The sequence below is a fragment of the Procambarus clarkii genome, chromosome 13 (assembly GCF_040958095.1).
Source record: "Procambarus clarkii isolate CNS0578487 chromosome 13, FALCON_Pclarkii_2.0, whole genome shotgun sequence".
NCBI classification, from domain to species: domain Eukaryota; kingdom Metazoa; phylum Arthropoda; class Malacostraca; order Decapoda; family Cambaridae; genus Procambarus; species Procambarus clarkii.
Window position 1 is genome coordinate 44,789,942 of NC_091162.1, and position 27,594 is coordinate 44,817,535.

Here is a 27,594-nt window from a genome sequence, read left to right on the forward strand (position 1 = left end):
TCTGTGTCCTCTTGTTTGTGAAGTGACTGGTTTCAGGAATTGTTCTGTGTCAGTTTGGTCGATTCCTGTGTATTCACCTAGTTGTGTTTGCAGGGGTTGAGCTTAGCTCTTTCGGCTCTCCTCTCAACTATCAATCAACTGTTTACTAACTACTTTTTTTCCACACAACATACACACACACATACACCAGGAAGCAGCCCGTGACAGCTGACTAACTCCTAGGTACCTATTTACTGCTAGGTAACAGGGGCATTCAGGGTGAAAGAAACTTTGCCCATATGTGGCAATTTGTGTGTGTGTGTGTGTGTGTGTACTCACCTATTTGCGTGCATGTGTGTGTGTACTCACCTATTTGTGCTTGCGGGGGTTAAGCGTTGTCTCTTTGGTCCCGCCTCTCAACCGTCAATCAACAGGTGTACAGGTTCCTGAGCCTATTAGGCTCTATCATATCTACACTTGAAACTGTGTATGGAGTCAGCCTCCACCACATTACTTCCTAACGCATTCCATTTATCAACCACTCTGACACTAAAAAAGTTCTTTCTAATATCTCTGTGGCTCATTTGGGCACTCAGTTTCCACCTGTGTCCCCTATTGCATGTGCCCCTTGTGTTAAATAGCCTGTCTTTATCAACCCTGTCAATTCCATTAAGAATCTTGAATGTGGTGATCATGTCCCCCCCAACTCTTCTGTCTTCCAACGAAGTGAGGTTTAATTCCCATAGTCTCTCCTCGTAGCTCATACCTCTCTGTGGGAACCGACCTGTGAGATTTATATTTATTTAATTTATATGAATTTATATTTACGTTAATTTATATACTTCGATAGCAATTTGTATAATGATAAGTGGACTGTATTTCTGCAATAATCTCAATCTCACAAATCGATCCTCTACACATTAGGGGGGTTTATTAAATTAATATATATGCAGCCAATCAAACTACAGTAATAGACTACATACATTGAAGAGGTTCCTTATCTCATAGTACAGCAGGTTAGTCCACCAGGTATAACTAGGGTGTAGACACCAAATTATCCTCTTTGAGGTAGCTTCCATCACCCAGTAACTGGTGCACAAAATCTTGCATCCTCGTCTTGACCTGTCAAAAGTGCGCTAGCTGTGAAGCCAGAATCCTATATATGACAAGCTATATCAGAGAAAACACTATACAGTACATGGAACAATAAAGACCTGGCTTAATTACCTTTAGTATGAGGCGATTTCGCGTTCTAACCGGATAACCCTACCCAATGACATTAATGGCCACTAATGATAGATAATGGGTTTCGGAAAGAACACTTAACTTGATATGTAGACAGCGTGTTGAAAAATGGTACACCTTTGGTTTTCCATAACACTACGTCCAAGTAAATTTAACAGGAGCCGAATTTGCTCCCGTGTGAACCTCTGGTCTCAATATAAACAATGGCTGCCCTCCTTCCTCACTCTGACGCCTGGCTTACATTGTCCACATGTCAGAAAGTGATAGAAGGGTCACATTTACTCTACTTTAATATTGATAATTAAGTTAATTTATATAAGATGTTTTTATGATGGTAAAGTCCAAAGACTAATGTATTTAAGAATAATTCCCAGCAGAATAGCTGGTCAATTTATAATGGTATGTGGTGATGATATCCCGTTTTCTTTAGACGGTAATTCCACTACAAGTTACGTTTTCTATGGGTAACTTGTTTATACAATACAGCTATTATCTGTATGATTATTAAATGGTGTCGGATTTTCCGACATAATTCCCCAGGGGCTGCTCACGGGTCGAAGTCCTATTTAGAACAGACAAACACCGATACTCCTCCTTCGAATTATTAGATTAATTTGATGTTAGTAGTTAGTAATCACACATTTGTGTGTCTGTTCGTACAGGACGGATGTCCCGTACTAGAGTTGCAGGGGTTAGAAGTCTAATGCAATTTCATTTCCCTGTCAACTCTTGAAAGGCTAATATTCAAGCCTTATTACATATTATTTAACCCAGAAGACTGAATGTGATCAAGTACTACAGTCAAGTATGATTCAGGGACTGCAGTGAGATCAGTGACATTAGATATAACTTGAAGTTTCTTCAGGTAACTGGTCACTGATATATAAACACTGAGGCCCATGGAATACATCTTGATTAAATAATAAATGTATCAAATCAGTCATCAGATTTATTGGGGTTTAATTTAGTTAATTGATTCAGAAGATTGAATAGCTCATCATTAAAGTAAAGTATAGTTCTGGGACTGCAGTGGGATCAGTGACATTGGTCGCAGTGACTTGTAGCTGTTTTAGGCTACTGTTCACTGATTTGCCACTGAGGCCTCATGAACTCATCTTCAGCTTTAAATGATGATACTAACATCAACCTCTGTTACTATAGTCAGCTGTAATCTCCTTAGTATAATGCTACTGGAGAAATATAATCAGCTGACAAATTTAGATTTCTACTGGTATTGTTTATCTGCAGGCATAGGTCTCCTCAGGCTTGATACTGGGCCTGAGAGTAATTTACCTCCTGCAGAGTTTAACATGGTTATACCCTGATATTTAGTAGGGCTACCGATGAATCGATGACAATAGTCTGTCCCTACAAGGAGACCGAAGTCAGTGAGGTGATCAGACTTAATATTATCTGCCAATTTTATTCCTCTATTTCTCAGGAATTTGGCTGTTGCTCTCAGACCTTGAACTTGTAGGTCTACTGGTATTTTGTCCACCACAATGGCTTGTACTCGACAGACGTACCTGCCTAAACGTACTGATGGTTGTACCACCTGGTAGACTTGAGGTCCTGCATCTGTTACAAACCCTGAGATGTTGAATGACATCTGGGCTACAGGCCTTAATTGTAATTCATCTGCCAGCTTTTTAGTGATATATGTTCTCTGGGATCCTTGGTCAAACAACCCACGGGTATGGACCTTGGCCCTCTTATTCAGGATGGTAATTTGGGCAGTAGGCAAAGTCGTATTACCTTTAGACTTTGCCGATTGGACACTCTTTGTTTGTTGCACCTTGCAGTACTGTACTGTGGTGGGAATGCTATCTTCCACCTTGGGTCTTGAATACGTTGTTTTGGTGTCTCTGCACAATGCTGCATGGTGCTGACCTTTGTTACACCTATTACAGGTGTGTAATTGGGTATCACAGTCGTTGATGTTATGTTTCCTGAGGCACCTCGTGCAATGTTGCAAATCTTTGAGTCGCTCAACACGGGCGTCACTATCAGGATAATTAGAGCAGTGGTACATTGAATGTTTCTCATTGCAGAACAAACATGTTCCATAGCTTCCAGTACCCTTTGGTGTCACGTTCTTGGGTGACACAGTAACTATAGGCTTGGAGGGTCCCACTGCATATACGCCCACACTGCTACTGTTCCACTTTGGTGTTGAATTATATTGTCTAGATTGATTTGGAGTACCCTTGGTACTCTGTGGTTTACTATTATTGGTTTCTGAGGGTTTACTTGGTGGTTTTAATTTGTCATGTGTTCGTAATTGATGAACTACTAACTTTAAACCTTCAGATATTTCATTCATGGATAAGATGCTTTTATTGTAATGAGCACTTATTTGTCTCAATATGTCCCTAGGTATTTTCTCCTGGACAATTATTTTCAAGACCCACTCAGCCCCGTTTGTATCTGCTGTCAGGCTGAGGGCATTGATCAATGATTCTACCTCCAGCTTGAAGACTTGGAGTGAATCAGCTGAAGCCTCCGGTGGGGGTAAATGCAACAGCTCATGAACTAAATGTGATGTTCTTACTTCTGGATCAGCATAATTATCCTTGAGGAGTTTTTACTGCCAGATCATAGCCGTCATTAGTTAATCTCAGATGGGATACTACTGTTTTAGCCTCACCTGATAATTGGCCTTGCAAATAAGAGAATTTACTACTCTTTGGTAAAGATTGTTTTGAGTCTACAAGGTCAACGAATTTGTTCCAAAATTCATCCCAATCTTTCTCATCTTTTCCTGAGAAAGTGGGTAAATTAATTGGAGGGAGTCGAGCTTCTGCTTGACTCGTATTAGATGCAACTGTTGTTGTTGTTGCTGTTGCCTTGTTCTGGGCAATTAATTTGACATAAGGCTGTAACGTGGCCTGAGTGTGATCTTCATAATTCGCAAGATCAACCATAATGTCGTCTATTTCTGTTTCTGATAAATTAGTGTTGGCAAGTTCAGCCACATATGTTGCTATTTGACATTTGATTTGCTCAAATTTACCTGCAGCTGCTTGATAATAGCTTTCCAGGTCAGCATAATCAACTTGAGATTGTTGTGACAAATCTTCACATTTCTTGATCTGTCTTGTTAAGTGGCCTTTAAGACCTGCAAGGGTTCTTTTCATTCTCCCTGCATTATCCATACTGGCTAGTTGGTGAAGCCTTGTGGGACTTGTACTTGGGCTGCTCATAATACTGAACAAACACTAATGGTAGCCTAGGGTAAATTCTGCACTCACTAGGCAATAATCCTACCTCTACTAGAGGTTAGCACTTAAAATTAATACACATTATATATATACAATCATACACACTAATGATTTGAGTGATAAACCAGTGTCACTGGAAGTACCTTTAGGTTAGCTCTTCAATATCACCCTAGGATGGTAGAGACACTAATTAATCACTCAAAGGTGTAATGATCATAAGTAAATTATTATATATACACAACTCAACTCGAGTTGATAAAAATTACACCCAAAATAGGGTCTATACCATTCATTAATGGTGTTAGGTTGTTGAATATAGTACAACTGACTATGGTAATAATGGGACTAGGATGAGCAATAATAGTTCAACTAGTCAATGGTTAATACCCTACCCTGTTGTGGGTTGGCAATTAGTAAATATTATATTGTGAACACTAGTGCAATATATATTAAATAATTCTCTATTTTGGAGAAATAATATACACAATTATTGTTAATAGCCTCTTAATTAGCCTCTATGAAACTTCTAATATTATCTAGAAGTATTAAATATTATTAGTGACCTCGCGAAATAAACTCCACAAAATTCGTGGATAATCTTGCGAGGACACAGCCACTAATTTGGCTGGCTTCTATATTAGCGCTGTCATTTCACAGAATAACACGCCACCAAATCTCTGTGGGTGTGCATGAAACCGCTGATGAGGCAGATCTGAACTGAGGGAGGCTCCTGAGCTCCCTCGAGGCTACGCTTCCGTCTTTGACTGGCTGGCCTTTGTTTAAATAACACTGCACTAGTTTATTTAATGAATCCACTGGTTAACTGGTTCATCCGGTACTAAGATGACCAAATGTGGTTCAAAGGATCAAATAATCCGTCATCCGGTTCGAAGATGACCAAATAATGTGGGAACCGACCTGTGAGATTTATATTTATTTAATTTATGTGAATTTATATTTACGTTAATTTATATACTTCGATAGCAATTTGTATAATGTTAAGTGGACTGTATTTCTGCAATAATCTCAATCTCACAAATCGATCCTCTACACATTAGGGGGGTTTATTAAATTAATATATATGCAGCCAATCAAACTACAGTAATAGACTACATACATTGAAGAGGTTCCTTATCTTATAGTACAGCAGGTTAGTCCACCAGGTATAACTAGGGTGTAGACACCAAATTATCCTCTTTGAGGTAGCTTCCATCACCCAGTAACTGGTGCACAAAATCTTGCATCCTCGTCTTGACCTGTCAAAAGTGCGCTAGCTGTGAAGCCAGAATCCTATATATGACAAGCTATATCAGAGAAAACACTATACAGTACATGGAACAATAAAGACCTGGCTTAATTACCTTTAGTATGAGGCGATTTCGCGTTCTAACCGGATAACCCTACCCAATGACATTAATGGCCACTAATGATAGATAATGGGTTTCGGAAAGAACACTTAACTTGATATGTAGACAGCGTGTTGAAAAATGGTACACCTTTGGTTTCCATAACACTACGTCCAAGTAAATTTAACAGGAGCCGAATTTGCTCCCGTGTGAACCTCTGGTCTCAATATAAACAATGGCTGCCCTCCTTCCTCACTCTGACGCCTGGCTTACATTGTCCACATGTCAGAAAGTGATAGAAGGGTCACATTTACTCTACTTTAATATTGATAATTAAGTTAATTTATATAAGATGTTTTTATGATGGTAAAGTCCAAAGACTAATGTATTTAAGAATAATTCCCAGCAGAATAGCTGGTCAATTTATAATGGTATGTGGTGATGATATCCCGTTTTCTTTAGACGGTAATTCCACTACAAGTTACGTTTTCTATGGGTAACTTGTTTATACAATACAGCTATTATCTGTATGATTATTAAATGGTGTCGGATTTTCCGACACTCTCAGCTCGGGTACTAGTCTGGTGGGAAACCTTTGAACCTTTTTCAGTTTGACTAGATATGAACTCCATGCTGGTGCCGCATACTCCAGGATTGGTCTGACATATGTGGTATATAATGATCTGAAAGATTCCTTACACAAGCTTCTAAAGGCCTTTCTTATGCTAGCCAACCTGGCATATGCTGCTGATGTTATCCTCTTGATATGAGCTTCAGGGGACAGGTCTGCCGTGATATCAACCCCCAGATCTTTCTCTCTCTCTTTCTGACTCCTGAAGTATTTCATCTCCCAAATGATACCTTGTATCTGGTCTCCTGCTTCCTACCCTTATCTTCATTACATTACATTTGCTTGCGTTAAACTCTAACAGCCATTTGTTCGACCATTTCTGCATCTTATCCAGGTCCTCTTGAAGCCTCAAGCTGTCCTCATCTGTCTTAATCCTTCTCATAATTTTGGCGTCGTCAGTAAACATTGAGAGGAATGAGTCTATACCTTCTGGGAGATCATTTACGTATATCAGAAACAGGATAGGTCCGAGTACAGAGCCTGTGGGACTCCACTGGTGACTTCACGCCATTCTAGGGTCTCACCCCTCACTGTAACTCTCTGCTTCCTATTGCTTAGGTACTTTCTTATCCACTGGAGCGCCTTACCAGTTACTCCTGCCTGTTTCTTCAGCTTATGCATCAACCTTTTATGGGGTACTGTTCCAAAGGCTTTCCGACAGTCCCTTTCTTGCTTAATCTTTGTCACCTGATCGTAGAATTCTATCAAGCCTGTAAGGCAAGATTTACCCTTCCTGAACCCACGTTGATGGGTTGTCACGAAGTCTCTTCTCTCCAGATGTGTTACTAGGTTTTTTCTCACGATCTTCTCCATCACCTTGCATGGTATACAAGTTAAGGACACTGGCCTGTAGTTCAGTGCCTTTTGTCTGTCACCCTTTTTGTATATTGGTACTACATTAGCAGCCTTCCATATTTCTGGTACGTTTACCGTTTCCAGTGACCTACTATACACTATGGAGAGTGGCAAGCAAAGTGCTCCTGCACACTCTTTCAATACCCATGGTGAGATTCCGTCGGGCCCAATAGCTTTTCTCACATCCAGCTCCAATAGGTGCTTCTTGACCTCATCTCTTGTAATTTCGAACCTATCCAAGGTCACCTGGTTTGCTGCCACCTCTCCTAGCGCCGTGACTTCTCCTTGTTCTATTGTAAATACCTCCTGGAACCTTTTGTTGAGTTCCTCACACACTTCATTGTCATTCTCTGTGTACCTGTCCTCGCCCAAACTTACTTTCATCACCTGTTCCTTCACTGTTGTCTTCCTCCTGATGTGACTGTGTAGTAGCTTTGGTTCGGTCTTGGCTTTATTAGCTATGTCATTTTCATACCTTTTCCCAGCTACTCTTCTCACACTAGCATACTCGCTACTGGGTTCTCTGGTATCTCTACTTTGTGGTGTTCTGTTATTACGGAAGTTCCTCCATGCTCTTTTGTTCAGGTCCTTTGCTTTCATACATTCTCTATTAAACCACGGATTCTTCTTTTGCTTCTCGGATTTTTCCTGTCGGGCTGGGACAAACCTGCTTACAGCCTCCTGACACTTTTGGGTGACATAGTCCATCATGTCTTGTACGGACTTGGTTCTGAGTTCTGTGTACCAATGTATATCCCTTAGGAATTTATTCATCTTCTCATAGTTTCCATTTCGGTACGCCAGCCCTTTGTTTCCCAGTTATTTTTGGAGGTGATAATTCCTATCTCAACCAGGTACTCAAAGCTCAATACACTATGATCACTCATTCCCAAGGGGGCTCCCAAATTAACTTCTCTTTTATCCGACTCATTTAGGGTAAATATTAGATCTAGCAAGGCTGGTTCATCCCCTCCTCTCATTCTTGTCGGTCCCTTGACGTGTTGACTTAGAAAGTTTCTTGTTGCCACATCCAGCAGCTTAGCTCTCCATGTGTCTGGTTCTCCATGTGGCTCTCTGTTCCTTCAGTCTATATTCCCATGGTTGAAGTCTCCCATGATTAGTAGTCTGGATCCATTCCTGTTAGCCACAGAAGCTGCTCTCTCTATTATATTGATGGTGGCCAAGTTGTTTCTATCATATTCCTGCCTGGGTCATCTGTCGTTCGGGGGGGAAGGGGAGGTTATATATGACTACTACTATAATTTTCTGTCCTCCAGTTGCTATGGTGCCTGATATGTAGTCATTGAAACCTTCACAGTTCTGAATTACCATCTCTTCGAAACTCCAACCTTCTCTTATTAGCAAAGCTACACCACCTCCTCCTCTCCCTTCTCTATCTTTCCTTACTTCATAGTAGCCCTGTGGAAACACTGTGTTTGTTATGGTTTCCATTAGTTTTGTTTCTGTAAGTGCTATTATGTCTGGGTTTTCTTCTAGTGCCCATTCTCCGAGTTCACTTGTTTTATTTGTAATCCCATCTATGTTAGTGTACATTGCCTTGAAGCACACTTTCTTCTGTTCATTTTCTTGTCCCCTTCTTGGCGAACATTCTGCTGGTGTGGAAAGCTGTTCCGTGGGTGAGAAGATCTGTGAGGTGGTTTTCAGGGTCTCAGAGGATTTTGGGGTGGGGGGTGGGAGTTCAAGGGAAGGGGGGAAAAGTAGGGTGTGGGTTAAGGAGATAGGGGGGACATGGAGGGTACGGGGTGAGGGGGGAGGGGGAGGAGGGATAGGGAGGGTATGGGATGAAGGGGGAGGGGGGAATGGCGGGAGGGGGGACATGATGGGAATGAGGAAGGGGTGACAGGGTCAGAATGTATTGCAGGTAGTGTGAGGGGAAGGGAGGGTTTCTATGCAGAGGGGGTGGTGGTGTTGCCCGCCCCTCTGATGTTGCTGGGATGCTGGTTTTGGGTTCCCCTCATGTCTCTGGGACTGTTGTGCTGGGGGCTGCGATTTCCTGATTTACTCCTCTCTCCCTGCGCTTCCTTCTTGCCTCTGCTGCCCTGGCTCTCTCCTCCTTCGTCCTGTCCCTCTGCAGGAATACTTTTTTGTATCCCTCCACATACTGCAGACGACTCTTCCTTTCAAGAATATCCTCCTTCGTGGCTTTGTTTGTAAACACCACCTTTACAAGTCGGTTTCTGTCCTTGTTGTACCAGCCCAATCTGAAAACCTTCTCAATGTTTTTTTCAGCCCTTTCCATCTGTAACCCCTTCAGTGTGTGAGTGTATGTGTGTGTGTGAATGTGTGTGTGTGTGTGTGTGTGTGTGTGTGTGTGTGTGTGTGTGTGTGTGTGTGTGTGTGTGTGTGTGTGTGTGTGTGTGTGTGTGAGTGTGTGTGTTTGTGTGTGTGTGAGTGTGTATGTGTGTGTGTGTGTGTGTGTGTGTGTGTGTGTGTGTGTGTGTGTGTGTGTGTGTGTGTGTGTGTGTGTGTGTGTGTGTGTGTGTGTGTGTGTTCTCACCTATTTGTACTCACCTATTTGTGCTTGCAGGGGTTGAGCTTTGGCTCTTTGGTCCCGCCTCTCAACTGTCCATCAACTGGTGTACAGATTCCTGAGCCTACTGGGCTCTATCATATCTACATTTGAAACTGTGTATGGAGTCAGCCTCCACCACATCACTGCCTAATGCATTCCATCCGTTAACTACTCTGACACTGAAAAAGTTCCTTCTAACGTCTCTGTGGCTCATGTGGGTACTCAGTTTCCACCTGTGTCCCCTTGTTCGCGTCCCACCATTGTTGAATAGTTTATTCTTGTTTACCCGGTTGATTCCTCTGAGAATTTTGTAGGTTGTGATCATGTCTCCCCTTACTCTTCTGTCTTCCAGTGTCGTAAGGTGCATTTCCCGCGGCCTTTCCTCGTAACTCATGCCTCTTAGTTCTGGGACTAGTCTAGTCGCATACCTTTGGACTTTTTCCAGCTTCGTCTTGTGCTTGACAAGATTTGGGCTCCATTCTGGGGCCGCATAATCCAGGATTGGTCTTACATATGTGGTGTACAAGATTCTGAATGATTCCTTACATAGGTTCCTGAACGCTGTTCTGATGTTAGCCAGCCTCGCATATGCCGCAGACGTTATTCTTTTTATGTGGGCTTCAGGAGACAGGTTTGGTGTGATATCAACTCCTAGATCTTTCTCTCTGTCCTTTTCATTAAGTACTTCATCTCCTGTTCTGTATCCTGTGTCTAGCCTCCTGTTTCCACTGCCTAGTTTCATTACTTTGCATTTACTCGGGTTGAACTTCAACAGCCATTTGTTGGACCATTCACTCAGTCTGTCTAGGTCATCTTGTAGCCTCCTATTATCGTCCTCAGTTTCAATCCTCCTCATAAATTTTGCATCATCGGCAAACATTGAGAGAAACGATTCTATACCCTCTGGGAGATCATTTACATATATGTCCAAGGACTGACCCCTGCGGGAATCCACTCGTAACGTCTCGCCAATCTGAAACCTCACCCCTCACACTGACTCGTTGTCTCCTGTTGCTTAGGTACTCCTGTATCCAACGGAGTTCCTTCCCTTTCACTCCGGTCTGCATCTCCAGCTTTTTCACTAGCCTCTTGTGTGGCACTGTATCAAAGGCTTTCTGACAATCCAAAAATATGCAGTCTGCCCACCCTTCTCTTTCTTGCCTTATTTTTGTTGCCTGGTCGTAGAATTCAAGTAACCCTGTGAGGCAGGACCTGCCATCCCTGAATCCATGTTGGTGCTGTGTTCCAAAGTTCTTTCGCTCCACGTGCTCCACTAGCTTTCTTCGCACAATCTTCTCCATCAGCTTGCATGGTATGCAGGTTAGGGACACTGGCCAGTAATTCCGTGCCTCCTGTCTATCCCCTTTCTTGTATATTGGGACTACATTAGCTGCTTTCCAAATTTCTGGCAGTTCCCCTGTTACCAGAGATTTGTTATACACTATGGAGAGTGGTAGGCACAGTTCTTCTGCTCCTTCCTTTAGTATCCAAGGGGAGATTCCATCTGGGCCTATAGCCTTTGTCACATCCAACTCTAGTAAACACTTCCTTACTTCCCCGCTGGTAATCTCAAACTCTTCCAGTGGTTCCTGGTTAGCTATTCCCTCTTTTATCCCTGGGATTTCTCCTTGCTCTAAGGTGAAGACCTCTTGGAATTTCTTATTCAGTTCCTCACGCACTTCCTTGTCGTTTGTAGTGAATCCTTCTGCCCCCTATCTTTAATTTCATAACCTGTTCCTTTACTGTTGTTTTTCTCCTGATGTAGTTATGCAGCAATTTAGGCTGAGTCTTTGCCTTGCTTGCGATGTCGTTTTCGTATTGTCTTTGTGCCTCTCTTCTCATCCTGACATATTCATTCCTGGCATTCTGGTATCTTTCTCTGCTCTCCAGTGTCCTGTTATTCCTATAGTTTCTCCATGCCCTTTTACTTTGCTGCTTAGCTAGCCTACATCTCTGATTAAACCATGGGTTTCTCATCTTCATTTCACTGTTTTCCTTTTGGGCTGGGACAAACTTGTCTGCTGCGTCCTTGCACTTTTGCGTGATGTAGTCCATCTACAGATGTAGTGATGTGTGTGTGTGTGTGCGCGTGTGTGTATGTGAGTGTGTGTGTGTGTGTGTGTGTGTGTGTGTGTGTGTGTGTGTGTGTGTGTGTGTGTGTGTGTGTGTGTGTGTGTGTGTGTGTGTGTGTGTGTGTGTACTCACCTATTTGTACTCACCTATTTGTGCTTGCAGGGGTTGAGCTTTGGCTCTTTGGTCCCAACTCTCAACTGGTGTACAGATTCCTGAGCCTACTGGGCTCTATCATATCTACATTTAAAACTGTGTATGGAGTCAGCCTCCACCACATCACTGCCTAATGCGTTCCATCCATTAACTAACGTCCCTGTGGCTCATGTGGGTACTCAGTTTCCACCTGTGTCCCCTTGCTCGCGTCCGGTCAATGTTGAATAGTTTATCCTTGTTTACCCGGTCGATCCCCCTGAGGATTTTGTAGGTTGTGATCATGTCTCCCCTTACTCTTCTGTGTGTGTGTACTCACCTAGTTGTGTTTGCGGGGGTTGAGCTCTGGCTCTTTGGTCCCGCCTCTCAACCGTCAATCAACAGGTGTACAGATTCCTGAGCCCATCGGGCTCTATCATATCTACACTTGAAACTGTGTATGGAGTGAGCCTCCACCACATCACTTCCTAATGCATTTCATTTGTCAACCACTCTGACACTAAAAAAGTTCTTTCTAATATCTCTGTGGCTCATTTGGGCACTCAGTTTCCACCTGTGTCCCCTTGTGTGTGTTCCCCTTGTGTTAAATAGACTGTCTTTATCTACCCTATCAATTCCCTTGAGAATCTTGAATGTGGTGATCATGTCCCCCCTAACTCTTCTGTCTTCCAGCGAAGTGAGGTTTAATTCCCGTAGTCTTTCCTCGTAGCTCATACCTCTCAGCTCGGGTACTAGTCTGGTGGCAAACCTTTGAACCTTTTCCAGTTTAGTCTTATCCTTGACTAGATATGGACTCCATGCTGGGGTTGCATACTCCAGGATTGGCCTGACATATGTGGTATACAAAGTTCTGAATGATTCTTTACACAAGTTTCTGAATGCTGTTCGTATGTTGGCCAGCCTGGCATATGCCGCTGATGTTATCCGCTTGATATGTGCTGCAGGAGACAGGTCTGGCGTGATATCAACCCGCAAGTCTTTTTCCTTCTCTGACTCCTGAAGAATTTCCTCTCCCAGATGATACCTTGTATCTGGCCTCCTGCTCCCTACACCTATCTTCATTACATTTCATTTGGTTGGGTTAAACTCTAACAACCATTTGTTCGACCATTCCTTCAGCTTGTCTAGGTCTTCTTGAAGCCTCAAACAGTCCTCTTCTGTTTTAATCCTTCTCATAATTTTAGCATCGTCCGCAAACATTGAGAGAAATGAATCGATACCCTCTGGGAGATCATTTACATATATCAGAAACAAGATAGAACCGAGTACAGAGCCCTGTGGGACTCCACTGGTGACTTCACGCCAATCGGAGGTCTCACCCCTCACCATAACTCTCTGCTTCCTATTGCTTAGATACTCCCTTATCCACTGGAGCACCTTACCAGCTACACCTGCCTGTCTCTCCAGCTTATGTACCAGCCTCTTATGCGGTACTGTGTCAAAGGCTTTCCGACAATCCAAGAAAATGCAGTACGCCCAGCCCTCTCTTTCTTGCTTAATCTTTGTCACCTGATCGTAGAATTCTATCAAGCCTGTAAGGCAAGATTTACCCTCCCTGAACCCATGTTGGCGATTTGTCACGAAGTCCCTTCTCTCCAGATGTGTTACCAGATTTTTTCTCACGATCTTCTCCATCACCTTGCATGGTATACAAGTCAAGGACACTGGCCTGTAGTTCAGTGCCTCTTGCCTGTCGCCCTTTTTGTATATTGGGACCACATTCGCCGTCTTCCATATTTCTGGTAGGTCTCCCGTCTCCAGTGACTTACTATACGCTATGGAGAGTGGCAAGCAAAGTGCCTCTGCACACTCTTTCAGTATCCATGGTGAGATCCCATCTGGACCAACAGCCTTTCTAACATCCAGATCCAGCAGGTGTCTCTTGACCTCCTCTCTCGTAATTTCGAACTCTTCCAAGGGCGCCTGGTTTACCTCCCTTTCTCCTAGCACAGTGACCTCACCTTGTTCTATTGTGAAGACCTCCTGGAACCTCTTGTTGAGTTCTTCACACACCTCTCTGTCATTCTCTGTATACCTGTCCTCGCCTGTTCGAAGTTTCAATACCTGTTCTTTCACTGTTGTTTTCCTTCTGATGTGACTGTGGAGTAGCTTTGGTTCGGTCTTGGCTTTGTTTGCTATATCATTTTCAAAACTTTTCTCTGCTTCTCTTCTCACCCTGACGTACTCATTCCTGGTTCTCTGGTATCTCTCTCTGCTTCCTGGTGTTCTGTTATTCCGGAAGTTCCTCCATGCCCTTTTGTTCAGTTTCTTCGCTTCCATACATGCCCTATTATACCATGGATTCTTCTGTTGCTTCTCGGATTTTTCCCTTTGGGCCGGGATGAACCTGTTTACTGCCTCCTGACAATTTTGGGTAACATAGTCCATCATACCCTGTACGGACTTATCTCTAAGGTCTGTGTCCCAAGGTATTTCACTTAGTAAACTTCTCATCTGTTCATAATTTCCCTTTCGGTATGCCAGCCTTTTGATTCCTAGTTCTTTTTTGGGGGAGATAAGTCCTAGCTCTACCAGGTACTCAAAGTTCAATACACTGTGGTCACTCATTCCCAAGGGCGCTTCCATCTTAACTTCTCTTATATCCCACTCATTTAGGGTAAATATCAAATCAAGCATTGCTGGTTCATCTTCTCCTCTCATTCTTGTTGGTTCTGTGATGTGCTGGCTTAGAAAGTTTCTGGTTGCCACGTCCAGCAGCTTAGCCCTCCATGTTTCTGGTCCTCCATGCGGGTCTCTGTTCTTCCAATCTATCTTCCCATGGTTGATGTCTCCCATAATTAGTAGTCCAGATCCATTCCTGCTAGCAACAGAAGCTGCTCTTTCTATTATGTTAATGGTGGCCATGTTGTTTCTATCATATTCCTGTCTAGGTCTTCTGTCATTTGGTGGTGGATTATATATGACTACGACTATAATTTTTTCCCCTCCATTTGTTACGGTACCTGCTATGTAGTCACTGAAACCTTCACAGCCCTGAATATCCATCTCCTCAAAATCCCAGAGGATTTTGTGTGTACTCACCTAGTTGTACTCACCTAGTTGTGTCTGCAGGATCGAGCATTGACTCTTGGATCCCGCCTTTCGAGCATCGGTTGTTTACAGCAATGACTCCTGTCCTATTTCCCTATCATACCTGGTTTTAAAATTATGAATAGTATTTGCTTCCACAACCTGTTCCTGAAGTGCATTCCATTTCCCCACTACTCTCACGCTAAAAGAAAACTTCCTAACATCTCTGTGACTCATCTGAGTTTCAAGCTTCCATCCATGTCCTCTCGTTCTGTTACTATTCCGTGTGAACATTTCGTCTATGTCCACTCTGTCAATTCCTCTGAGTATCTTATACGTTCCTATCATGTCCCCCCTCTCCCTTCTTCTTTCTAGTGTCGTAAGGCACAGTTCCCTCAGGCGCTCTTCATACCCCATCCCTCGTAGCTCTGGGACGAGTCTCGTTGCAAACCTCTGAACCTTTTCCAGTTTCATTATATGCTTCTTCAGATGGGGACTCCATGATGAGGCGGCATACTCTAAGACTGGCCTTATGTAGGCAGTGTAAAGCGCCCTAAATGCCTCCTTACTTAGGTTTCTGAATGATGTTCTAACTTTTGCCAGTGTAGAGTACGCTGCTGTCGTTATCCTATTAATATGTGCCTCAGGAGATAGATTAGGTGTTACGTCCACCCCCAGGTCTCTTTCACGCGTCGTTACAGGTAGGCTGTTCCCCTTCATTGTGTACTGTCCCTTTGGTCTCCTATTTCCTAGTCCCATTTCCATAACTTTACATTTGCTCGTGTTGAATTCCAGTAGCCATTTCTCTGACCATCTCTGCAACCTGTTCAGGTCCTCTTGGTGGATCCTGCAATCCTCATCTGTCACAACTCTTCTCATCAACTTTGCGTCATCCGCAAACATCGACATGTAGGACTCTACGCCTGTAAACATGTCGTTAACATATACAAGAAATAGAATTGGTCCCAGCACCGATCCTTGTGGTACTCCACTTGTTACTGTTCGCCAATCCGACTTCTCGCCCTTTACCATAACTCCTTGGCTCCTTCCTTTTAGGTAGTTCCGTATCCATGCTAGGACCTTTCCCCCCACCCCCGCCTGCCTCTCGAGTTTGAACAGCAGTCTCATGTGCGGTACTGTATCAAAGGCTTTTTGGCAGTCCAGAAATATGCAGTCTGCCCAACCATCTCTGTCCTGTCTTATCCTCGTTATTTTATCATAGAATTCCAGAAGGTTTGTTAGGCACGATTTCCCTGTCCAGAACCCATGGTGATGTTTGTTCACAAACCTAATGTATGTGTGTGTGTGTGTGTGTGTGTGTGTGTGTGTGTGTGTGTGTGTGTGTGTGTGTGTGTGTGTGTGTGTGTGTGTGTGTGTGTAAATTAATAAATTGTACATAAATAAATTGAACATACGTAAATTGTAATCCATGTGAAGAAGAGCTAGAACACACACACTTCAATACTCTATCTGTATACACTACAATGATATGTGATACTCTTATTTGCGGGAAACTACTACACACATTCACGAATATATGGGCCCGGCTTTCTTGGGAAAGCTTGGGATATCTACTCTCTACTACTGTATCTACTCAACTATGTTATTGCATTTGTCATATACTTTTATTTATAGTCATTAAGCATATTTTGTGTTACTGAGAATCTTACATTTTAATAATCTACCATTAAACAAATATCTTCCCCCCATACTGGCTTGCGTTTTTTCTCCCCGAACAGAAATAGAACATATTCTTGTACACTACCCAGAGCTTGTTAATGCAGGCTAGCCTTGCAACTACCGTGTTCTCCAGAGTCTATGACAAACCCTGCGAGACGGAAATACTAGATGAATTCATAACTATCTTTTATACTCTGTAATCCTTCATGTAGAATAGGTTAGCAGCATATGGCTGTGCGTACCTAAGCTTGTTAAATAAAAGGCCAAGGCGCAGTCTCCAGAGAACTGAGAAGGCTACACTTCACGGTGTACATATTCATTCTTTTGTTGTTATTTAACTTCAGATAAGTGTTGTTTGTTACTGGAGACTTATAACGTCTTTAATTCCACAGAGCGATGAGCCTCAAAGGACCAAAGCGCCAGCTATCCGAGGCTGCGGCGGTGGTGCCACAGGTCTTTGAATGTGTGGCTATGGGCCGGCCCACCTCCCTGGCCCTCAAGGACGCTTATCATCACTCCTGGATCACCTACCACCATCTTAACGAGAGGGCCAACAAGCTAGCCAGGTGCGTACGATAAACTGATGAAATATTTTAAGGAGTAAGTAATAATGTCTTCTGACGTCAATAGTAATGTCTTCTCACAGACATAATAACATAGGATAAAAACCCACACTTGTGTATCGTATTTGTGAATTTTACGTAAAGATTTACACCAAGTGTTTTGCATTCTCCTGAGTGCTTTGTCAAGGTCTGAGTTTGTGGTGAGGACGAGACTTACATCTCAACGACTACTGCCCAATCAATAATGAGGCATTAGTCATTGAGATATATAAGGTTCGTATCTATTAATACTTTTACATGTTTATTTATTTATTAATTTACAAGAATTATTGGGTTGTGAGCCCATTATAGCCAATACAACCATCTGGTTTTGAGAGTACTTAATAAGTGGTGTTTGATATTACATTCATGCAAAGCCAATAACACGCATAGCGTTTCGAGCAGGTCCTTACTCTTAACAGATAAAAGTAGGAGTATTAATAGGTACCTTGTAGCAAAATTTGAGTTCAAGATAATAACTACAATAGAAATTGATAGCATTGTTTATTATTGTTCATTTGATAAGGTATCTTTGATAAGATTCCCCATGGAAGCAAGGAAACTACAAGCACATTGTATAAATGGTAAAATACTAGAATGGTTAAAACAGAAAACAGAGTCGTGCTAAATGGGAGGGAATTATCAAGGGAAATCGACAAGCCATTACGTCTATATAGCACTGGGAAGGGATCGGGATAAGGATTTGGGATGGGACGGGGGAAAAGGAATGGTGCCCAATCACTTGGACGGTCGGGGAGTGAACACCGACCTGCATGAAGCGAGACCGTCGCTTCGTGCCACAAGGGTCCATTTTGATGACAACTTTTTTTGTCATATACATCAAAGACCTAGATGAGAATATTACAAGCCACATCGTCAAATTTGCAGATGACACTGCAAGATGTATTTGCAGAAGATTTATGGTAAAGTGGGAAATTAAAATTATATTGAAGCCTTACAAACAGATCTACATGAATTCCACAAATGGTCAGAAGCCTGGCAAATGCTTTTTAATATCGACAAATGCAAGACTTGCATGTGGGGCATAAACAACCCATTCCACAACTACCAAATTAATAATGTTACCTTCATATCAAATCAAATATTTATTCAGGTAAAAGTACATACGTAGAAGATTAGTTACAAACATAATGTTGGATTTATAGATAGAGCTTGTACATACAATACCTAACGCCACTAGTAAGCATAGCGTTTCGGGCAAGGTGAGGTGAGGAAAAAACACTTAGACTAAAACTTAATAGTAATTGAGCATAAAGTATAAATTGGGTTGAAAAAAAAAATAAAAAATAAAAAAAAGGGGGGAACATGGTAGAAAATAGCCAATATACAAGGTGGTCAACAAACAGAATTGTTTATAAATAGTAAGACATGGGTTGACATTTAGGGGTAAAGTAGGTTACATGGAGATAATTTGGTAGTACTTAGTTTTCATCTTAAACTGGATGAGAGAGGTACATCCTTTGATATGATTGGGAAGGTCATTCCACATTCTGGGTCCCTTGATTTGTAGAGCATTTCTAGTTTGATTAAGTCGTACTCTTGGAATATCAAATTAGGTATTTGTTTCTGGTGTGGTGCCCATGGGTTCTGTTACAACCTAGGAAGCTTTTAAGGTCGGGATTGACATTACAATTCAGTTTTAAATATTTAGAGTACACATGAGAGGATGTGCAGTGACTTAATATCTAACACATTCAGAGATTTGAGTAAGGGTACCGACTGCTATCTGGGGCCAGAGGTTATCTTTAGGTTATTTTGAGATAATTTCGGAGCTTTAGTGTCCCCGCGACCCGGTCCTCGACCAGGCCTCCACCCCCAGGAAGCAGCCCGTGACAGCTGACTAACACCCGGGTACCTATTTTACTGCTAGGTAACAGGGGCATAGGGGGAAACAAACTCTGCCCATTGTTTCTCTCCGGCGTCCGGGATCGTACCCGGGACCACAGGATCACAAGTCCAGTGTGCTGTCCGCTCGGCCGACCGGCTCCTCAACGTGGAGTGAGTGAGATATTGTTTTAATAGAAGCTTTGTGTTGGGGAATTAGAGGACGTAAATGTTTTTGGGTAGTAGAACCCCAAGCACAAATACCATAGTTGAGATAAGGATAGATGAGAGAGTAATAGAGCGCCACCAGAGCAGGGCGAGGAACATAATATCTGATCTTAGAAAGAATGCCAACAGTTTTAGAAACTTTTTTTGCTATAATTAGAAAGTGTTCCTGGAAATTCAGCTTGTTATCGATGAGGACACCAAGGAATTTACCATCAACTTTACTACTGATTTGTATATTGTTTATTCTTAGATTAATTTCATTTGAGGATTTATTACCAGACAAAATATAGAAAGTTTTGTCAATGTTAAGGGTGAGTTTGTTAGCAGTTAGCCAAAGATGGACTTTATTTAGTTCAGTATTCACAGTGACACTTAGAACAAGAGGGTGAGGACTGGAGACAATAAAGTTTTGTCATCAGCAAATGAGAATGGTTTAATGTGTTGAGAGGCATTTGAAGGTCATTAATGTAGATGAGAAAGAGGAGAGGGCCAAGTATGCTGTCCTGTGGAACACCAATGACGATGGGTAGGGTAGGAGAAATGGAATTATTCACAGAAACATACTGGAGCCTGTCAGTAAGGTAAGACTGAAGGTATTGCAGGGAGTGACCTATGACTCCATAATGATGTAATTTAAGAAGATGGTTTTGGTGGTTGACAGTGCCAAAAGCCTTACGCAGGTCCACAAATAACCCAACAGGGAACTCATTTTTATCAAGGGCTGTATGTATCAAGTTAATCATACTAATAGGTGCATCGTTAGTGCTTTTATTGGGTCTGAAACCATATTGGCAAGAGCTAAGTATATTGAGTTTAGCTAGACATGAGTAAAGGGGCTTGCAGATTAGCTTTTCAAATATTTTTGACAAGGTTGGCAGAATTGATATAAGTCTGTAATTGTTGATATTAGTGAGATCACTGAAGCAGATCACCTTGAAGCAGATTGGTGAATAAAAGGACCATGGAGTGAAAATCCACCACCATAATGAATATAATTAATTATATAATTAACTGAACATTATATAACTACCAGTTGCACAACAGGTAGGAGGTGCAGTATAAAAAGTCAAGGCGCAGTCTCCAGAGAACTGAGAAGGCTACACTTCACGGTGTACATATTCATTCTTTTGTTGTTATTTAACTTCAGATAAGTGTTGTTTGTTACTGGAGACTTATAACGTCTTTGCAAACCCTAGGAATAATCAAACCTTTCTTTAACTTTAAGGAAAAGAAGGTAGTGATTTAACTAAAATTTTAAATGGGTAAATTCTGGTTAAGTGTATACATTTCTGGTGCGCGCCCCACTTGGATTATTGTATTAAAGCATGGAAGCCTCATCTTCAGAAGGACATAGCTGCTTTAGAGAAAGTACAACACCGGGTAACAAAAATCATTCCAGATTTTTCATTAGAGAATAGTCAGCTTGTTATAGGGTTGCATCTCGGCAGGCTCAGAAATTCGACCTTGGGAGAGGGGGGGACCTAGATATAATCCTAACGTATTAATATTAATACACATATTAATATATTATTATATTATATTAATATTAATACATCATATTAATACACATACGTATTAATATATTATTATATTATTTTAATATTAATACCATCATATTAATACACTCAGGTTTCCTGTCCCCTGACACATTGAATTGTATTTAATTTCTAATTTACTTTCATACTTTTATTGTATTATTTTTCCCATTCTGTGTTTTGCTCGACCTCAGAAATTGTAATCCTAAGGATATAATTTACTGATATTGTTCTGTTATACAAGATATACCGTATTTACCTTTTTGGTTTTCAGATGTATACTGAAGCGCCTCCTAAGTTCAAGGTGTTCCAACCCTGACGGGGACAGAGTAGTGGCTGTGTGTATGGCACCGTCCTCTCACCTCGTCACCTCCCTGCTAGCCATACACAAGGTAATACGTCTGTACTCTATGAAACCTGTGTTCGGTTATCTATGTATATAAAAGAGAATGTCTGTCATATAATGAAATATCATTATATATAATATTATATCTGAATATAATGATGTCTGTCAAGAAGCTTGAGGCCAAACACTTGCGGCTAACCTCGTTAAACGTTGTAGGGTGGCAGGCCTTTCTTCCCGGGCGGTCATAAGCAGGTTTGGGTCAATCCCCATGCCCCTATCTGGTGTAGTTTATTGATGAAAAAGACTGTGTTTGTGTGTGTGTGTGTGTGTGTGTGGGTATGGCTGTATTGTGTGTGTTTGTGTACTCACCTAATTGTGCTTGCAGGGGTTGAGCTCTGGCTCTTTGGTCCCGCCTCTCAATCGTCAATCAACAGGTGTACAGGTTCCTGAGCCTATTGGGCTCTATCATATCTACACTTGAAACTGTGTATGGAGTTAGCCTCCACCACATCACTTCCTAATGCATTCCATTTGTCAACCACTCTGACACTAAAAAAGTTCTTTCTAATATCTCTGTGGCTCATTTGGGCATTCAGTTTCCACCTGTGTCCCCTAGTGCGTGTGCCCCTTGTGTTAAATAGCCTGTCTTTGTCTACCTTATCGATTCCCTTGATAATCTTGAATGTGGTGATCATGTCCCCCCTAACTCTTCTGTCTTCCAACGAAATGAGGTTTAGTTCCCGTAGTCTCTCCTCGTAGCTCATACCTCTCAGTTCGGTTATTACGGAAGTTCCTCCATTCCCTTTTATTCAGCTCCTTTGCTTTCATACATTCCCTATTAAACAACGGGTTCTTCTTTTGCTTTTCGTATTTTTTCTGTCGGGCCGGGATAAACCAGCTTACAGCCACCTGACACTTTTGGATGACATAGTCCATCATATCTTGCACGGACTTGGTACTTAGTTCTGTGTCCCATTGTATATTCCTTAGGAATTTATTCATCTCCTCATAGTTTCCCTTTCGATACACCAGCCCTTTGTTTCCCAGTTTTTTTGGGGGGAGATAATTCCTAGCTCAAACAGGTACTCAAAGCTCAATACACTATGATCACTCATTCCCAAGGGGGCTTCCAACTTAACTTCCCTTATATCCGACTCATTTAGGGTAAATATCAGATCAAGCAAAGCTGGTTCATCCTCTCCTCTCATTCTTGTTGGTCCCTTGACGTGTTGACTTAGAAAGTTTCTTGTTGCCATGTCCAGCAGCTTAGCTCTCCATGTGGGTCTCTGTTCCCCCAGTCTATCTTCCCATGGTTGAAATCTTCAATGATTAGTACTCTGGATCCGTTCCTGCTAGCCACAGATGCTGCTCTCTCTATTATATTGATGGTGGCCATGTTGTTTCTATCATATTCCAGTCTGGGTCTTCTGTCGTTCGGTAGGGAGTTATATATGACTACTACTATAATTTTCTGTCCTCCAGTTGCTATGGTGCCTGATATGTAGTCACTGAAACCTTCACAGTTCTGATTTACCATCTCTTCAAAACTCCAACCTTTTCATATCAGCCAAGCTACACCACCTCCTCCTCTCCCGTCTCTCGCTTATCTCACTACAAAGTAGTCCTGTGAAAACCCTGCATTTGTTGTTTTCGTTAGCTTTGTTTCTGTGAGTGCTATTATGTCTGGGTTTTCTTCTAGTGCCCATTCTCCGAGTTCACTTGTTTTATTTGTATTCCCATCTATGTTGGTGTACATTGCCTTGAAGCTCACTTTCTTCTGTTCATTTTCTTGTCCCCTTCTAGGCGAGCGTTCTGCTGGTGGGAAAAGCTGTTCCCTGGGTGAAAAGATCTATGAAGTGGTTTGCAGGGTCTCAGAGGATTTTGGGGAGTGGGTGGGGGTTCAAGTGCATGTGTATGTGTTTGTGTGTGTGTGTGTGTTATTATAGTATTAATGGTTGGTGGTGCTGTGTCGTTGTTGATCCTTCTTTCTGGACAACCCAACCCACAACTTGGTGGAGTGCTTATACTTTACCAGATCACATTGGGCACTTCTAGCTCTTGGAGAGGGGCTCAACGTCACACGTTTAGGGGATGCGGCTCCAACACTTAGCCTCGTTGTTACGTGCACACACCCACTCGAGCCGCTGTGACTTCCCACTCTCTCCTTATGTGATATGATCTCCTCAATCCCCTTTGACTTATTAGTTTTCCGTCCTACCCTGTCCACAGCGGTGGTTCTTGGTTCTTTCTCTCTCTCTCTCTCTCTCCTTCTTTACTATTTCCTGGGAAGCCTCACTAGGACAAGGGCAAACACCAGCAAATTTGAATACATTTACTAGACCAAACACAATACACAGTACATACACACATATAATAATAATAATAAGGAATAATAATAGGAGCGGCTACGGTGGAGAAATTTTCACAGAACTTCTGGTAATATCCAATCATACCGAGGTTTCTCAACAATTCTTTCTTACTCCTGGGCACCGGGAAGTTGTCAATGGCCTCCACCTTTGTTCTTACAGGAGCAACCTCGCCTTGCCCTACTATATACCCAAGGTACTCCAGGCGGGCTCTCCCGAACTGGCTTTTTGCTAAGTTGATCGTCATGTTGGCCTTCTCCAGTCGATCAAGCAAATCTAAAAGTCGATCCACGTGATCCTTCCAGGAATCAGCGAACACTACAATATCATCGATGTACACTGCACATCTGGTCGTGCCTTGTAATACCTGATTCATTACTCGTTGGAAACAACTACCACTATTCTTCATTCCAAACGGCACCACTTTATATTGGTACAAGCCGTCGGATGTCACAAACACTTAGATCCTCTTGGCCTCCTCGGACAGGGGAATCTGGTAGTATCCCTTCAGCAGGTCTATTTTCGAGACATACCGTGCACTCCTAATCCGATCTATGCACTCATCAATGCGTGGTATCGGGAACGAGTCAGCGACTGTGACTGCATTCACTTTCCTGTAATCGGTGCAGAACCGGTACGTGCCATCACTCTTCTTCACGAGGAGGCACGGCGAACTCCAGTCACTGTTGCTAACCTCTGCCAAGTCGTTATCCAGCAGATACTTTACTTCTGCTCTCATCGCCGCTGCTTTCTCTGGGTTAACTCTGTAAGGGTGCTGCTTGATGGGGTCAGCACTCCCTAAGTTTACTTCGTGCACCGTTCCGCGGTGTCTTCTGGGCACGACTGTGAATAACGACTTATTCCTCCGTAGGATCTCCACTAGTTCCCGGCGTTGGTCATCCTCCAAATGACCCAGACGCTCACCTACCTTGGCCAGGCTTTCCGTATTCGACATCTTCGAACCATCGGCCCACTCTAACTTACAGTTCTCCTCTTCTACTCCTTTGCCGTCTCCCACACAAAGCACAGTCGTCTGCAAAGGGGTTTCCATCTGTTTTTCACCGCCTAGAGGCTTATCTCTGTCATAGTACCTCTTTATCATGTTCACGTGGCAAACCTGTGATTTCCTCGGACGATCTGGCATGTGTATTACATAATTCACATCTCCTAACGCCTTCTGGATGGTATATGGTCCACAAAATCTCGACTCGTATATACTTCCTTTCACCGGCAGGAGGACTAACACCTGATCTCCTTGAAATCTCCGGCACTTCGCCTTCCTGTCGTGATATCTTACCATCTCTGCCTGGGATGTTCTCAAATTTTCCTTGGCCAAATCTCTGGCCCTAGAGAGTCGCTCTCTAAAAGTTTTCACATATTGTCCCACATCCACCTTAGGCATATCCACAGTGAGCTGCTCCTTCAGCGCACCCACTGGGCTCCTCACGGAGTGTCCGTACACCAGTTGAAATGGAATGGACCCAAGTGATTCTACTACCGCATCCCTGATGGCGAACAATACAGATGGTAATGCCTCGTCCCACTTACTCCCTTCCTCAGCGCAGTATATCCTCAACAAGCTCTTTAGCGTCCCATGGAAACGTTCCAATGCTCCCTGCGACTGAGGGTGATACGGTGACGAGCGCACTTGCTCTACCCTCCATCCTTTCACAGTTTCCCTAAACAACTTCGACTGGAAGACACTCCCCTGGTCCGTCTGGATAACCTTGGGCATTCCTACCCGCGCAATGTAGTTCTGTAGTCTATCCAGAACGGCTCTCGACGTCACTATTCTCAGGGGGATCGCTTCGGGGAAACGGGTGGCTGTGCACATTATGGTCAGTAAATACTCATGGCCTTTTCTGGTCCTTGACAACGGACCTACACAGTCTATCAAGACTCTCTCAAAAGGCTCGCCAAATGCTGGTATGGGCTTCAAAGGTGCTTTCGGTATAGCCGGAACCGGCTTACCTGAACGTTGGCACGCCAAACATGTCCTACAATACTTCTTTACCTCCTTCCACACGTTCGGCCAGTAGAAGTGCTCCTGCACCTTATTTAAGGTCTTCTTCACCCCTAAGTGCCCTGCCATATCTACGGAGTGGGCTAGTTCTAGCACTGCCGCCCTAAACTCCTTCGGCACTAACACTTGGTGCTTCTCCAACCATACCTTATCTGCGCCGGCTTTGTCCGGTCGCCTCTTCCTCATTAGTATGTCATCGTCCAAGTAGTAATACACGGGGGACTCCGGACATGAGTTTCCCCCTTTTGCCTCCCTAATTAGATCTATAAACTCTTTCTGAGCCCTAATCAGGTCCGCTCGGTTCACGCTGAACCTTTCAGGTAGGGTCATCTTCACTTCCTGTCTCCTCGAATCCTTATTCTTCTGAGCCGGATCTTCACCGAACAGCCCAGACATGTCCATGTTGACCTCCTCCCTTGATGGAGTCGACACTGCCATATCATCTTCAGTGTCGACCTCGGCGGCTACCTCCGACTCTGTCACTACACAGGCCGGGTATACAGTGACTTGATTGTCCTCTGTTTCATCTTCGAGAATGCTGGCTAGATCTACCTTGTCCGGTGTTCCACTTGTATCGTGGTCCTTCTGGTTCACCTCCGGCACAGCTTTTACTATCAGCTCTGGCAACACCTTGGATCCACACAAGTCGTTCCCCAGGTTCACTTGGACTCCTGGAACAGTTATGTTGGGGCACACTCCCAACATCACCTCCGCCAACAAATAATCTGACTTCAACTTGACAGCACACACGGGCATGTCACTCTTAGACAACAACCCATGAACCTTTATCCTCCTACTGCCAGCTAACAGTCGATCATTTCTTATTAGGCCTCTCAGAATTAAACTATGATTGGCTCCAGTATCCCTGAGGATACTAACCTCCACCTCGGGTTGACCCTCTATGCCGACCCAACCTTTACTAATGAACGGCCTATACCGCTCGTTCATCAAATCTACCTTCTGTGGTTTGTCTTGTTGTACATCAACGTACTTCTTCCGGGATCACAAGTGGTCAGGGTCACAACTCTCTTGCCCTGCCGACAATCTCGCATCATGTGACCCGATCTGTTGCACTTGTAGCACCTCATTTGGGGAAATCTCTCTTATATGCCCCCGAGTGGCTCTGACTCTGCCCACTCGTATTGGAGTTCCTCGGGCCAGACGTACTACTCGTACTCTGTGGAGCTTCATTGGACTCTTGTCTCCTCCGCACATTTTTATTTTCCTGCTTACCTCCAGCAAGCAGGCTCGGCAACTTTCCTTCCTGGGGCTTAAAACTAGCTGGTCTACTTGTCTGCCCCCCAAAACTTCGTCCTCCCCAGACTCCACTGGATCTGCCATTGTTGCATCTCACCTCATTCTTCACTCTGTTTTCCCTCAAGCTCTTATATGCTTCCGTAATCATATCTGCCCTATCTGCGGCATCTTTCACCTCCTTTATCCCTGCTTCTTGGATCTTGAACTTTGTTTCGGGATGCATCATCTCCAAGAACTTCTCCATGACCATCAGTTGCTTCAGGTCAGCGTAAGATCCAACTCCAGCAGCCTCAATCCACTTCTGGAATCGTCTTTCCAGATCCCTTGCTGTCTCAGCAAAAGTACATGCTCCAACCTTCACCATCACTCTGAAGCGCTTCCTATAAGCTTTTGGGGTTAGCTGAAATGAGCGCAATATGCTGCTGTTTACTGTGGCATAATCCTGGCACTCTTCCAGTGACAATTGGGTGTATGCCTCCCTGGCTGCACCGGTCAATCTTAACTGGACCAGCTAGCCCATTCCTCCTGTGTCCACTCCTTGATGCTGGCCACCTTTTCAAAATGCTCGAAGAAGCTCTCTGCCTCTTCGGGAACAAACAAGGGAATGTTCTTCTCCCTAACCCTAACACCTGGTGAGTGTGATACCTGG

The 27,594-nt window shown here is 43.2% G+C and overlaps 1 protein-coding gene across 1 annotated transcript in view; it reads left to right on the forward strand.

Moving 5' to 3' along the window:
- The window catches only part of LOC123757333 (beta-alanyl-bioamine nonribosomal peptide synthetase ebony-like), a 128,937-nt gene that overhangs the window by 7,917 nt on the left and 93,426 nt on the right, over positions 1-27,594 (forward strand). The window contains exons 2-3 of the mRNA XM_069324126.1: positions 17,136-17,309; positions 21,228-21,345. Coding sequence (XP_069180227.1) covers positions 17,140-17,309; positions 21,228-21,345 — 288 coding nt within the window. The 5' untranslated portion in view covers positions 17,136-17,139. The remainder of the gene's footprint in view (positions 1-17,135; positions 17,310-21,227; positions 21,346-27,594) is intronic.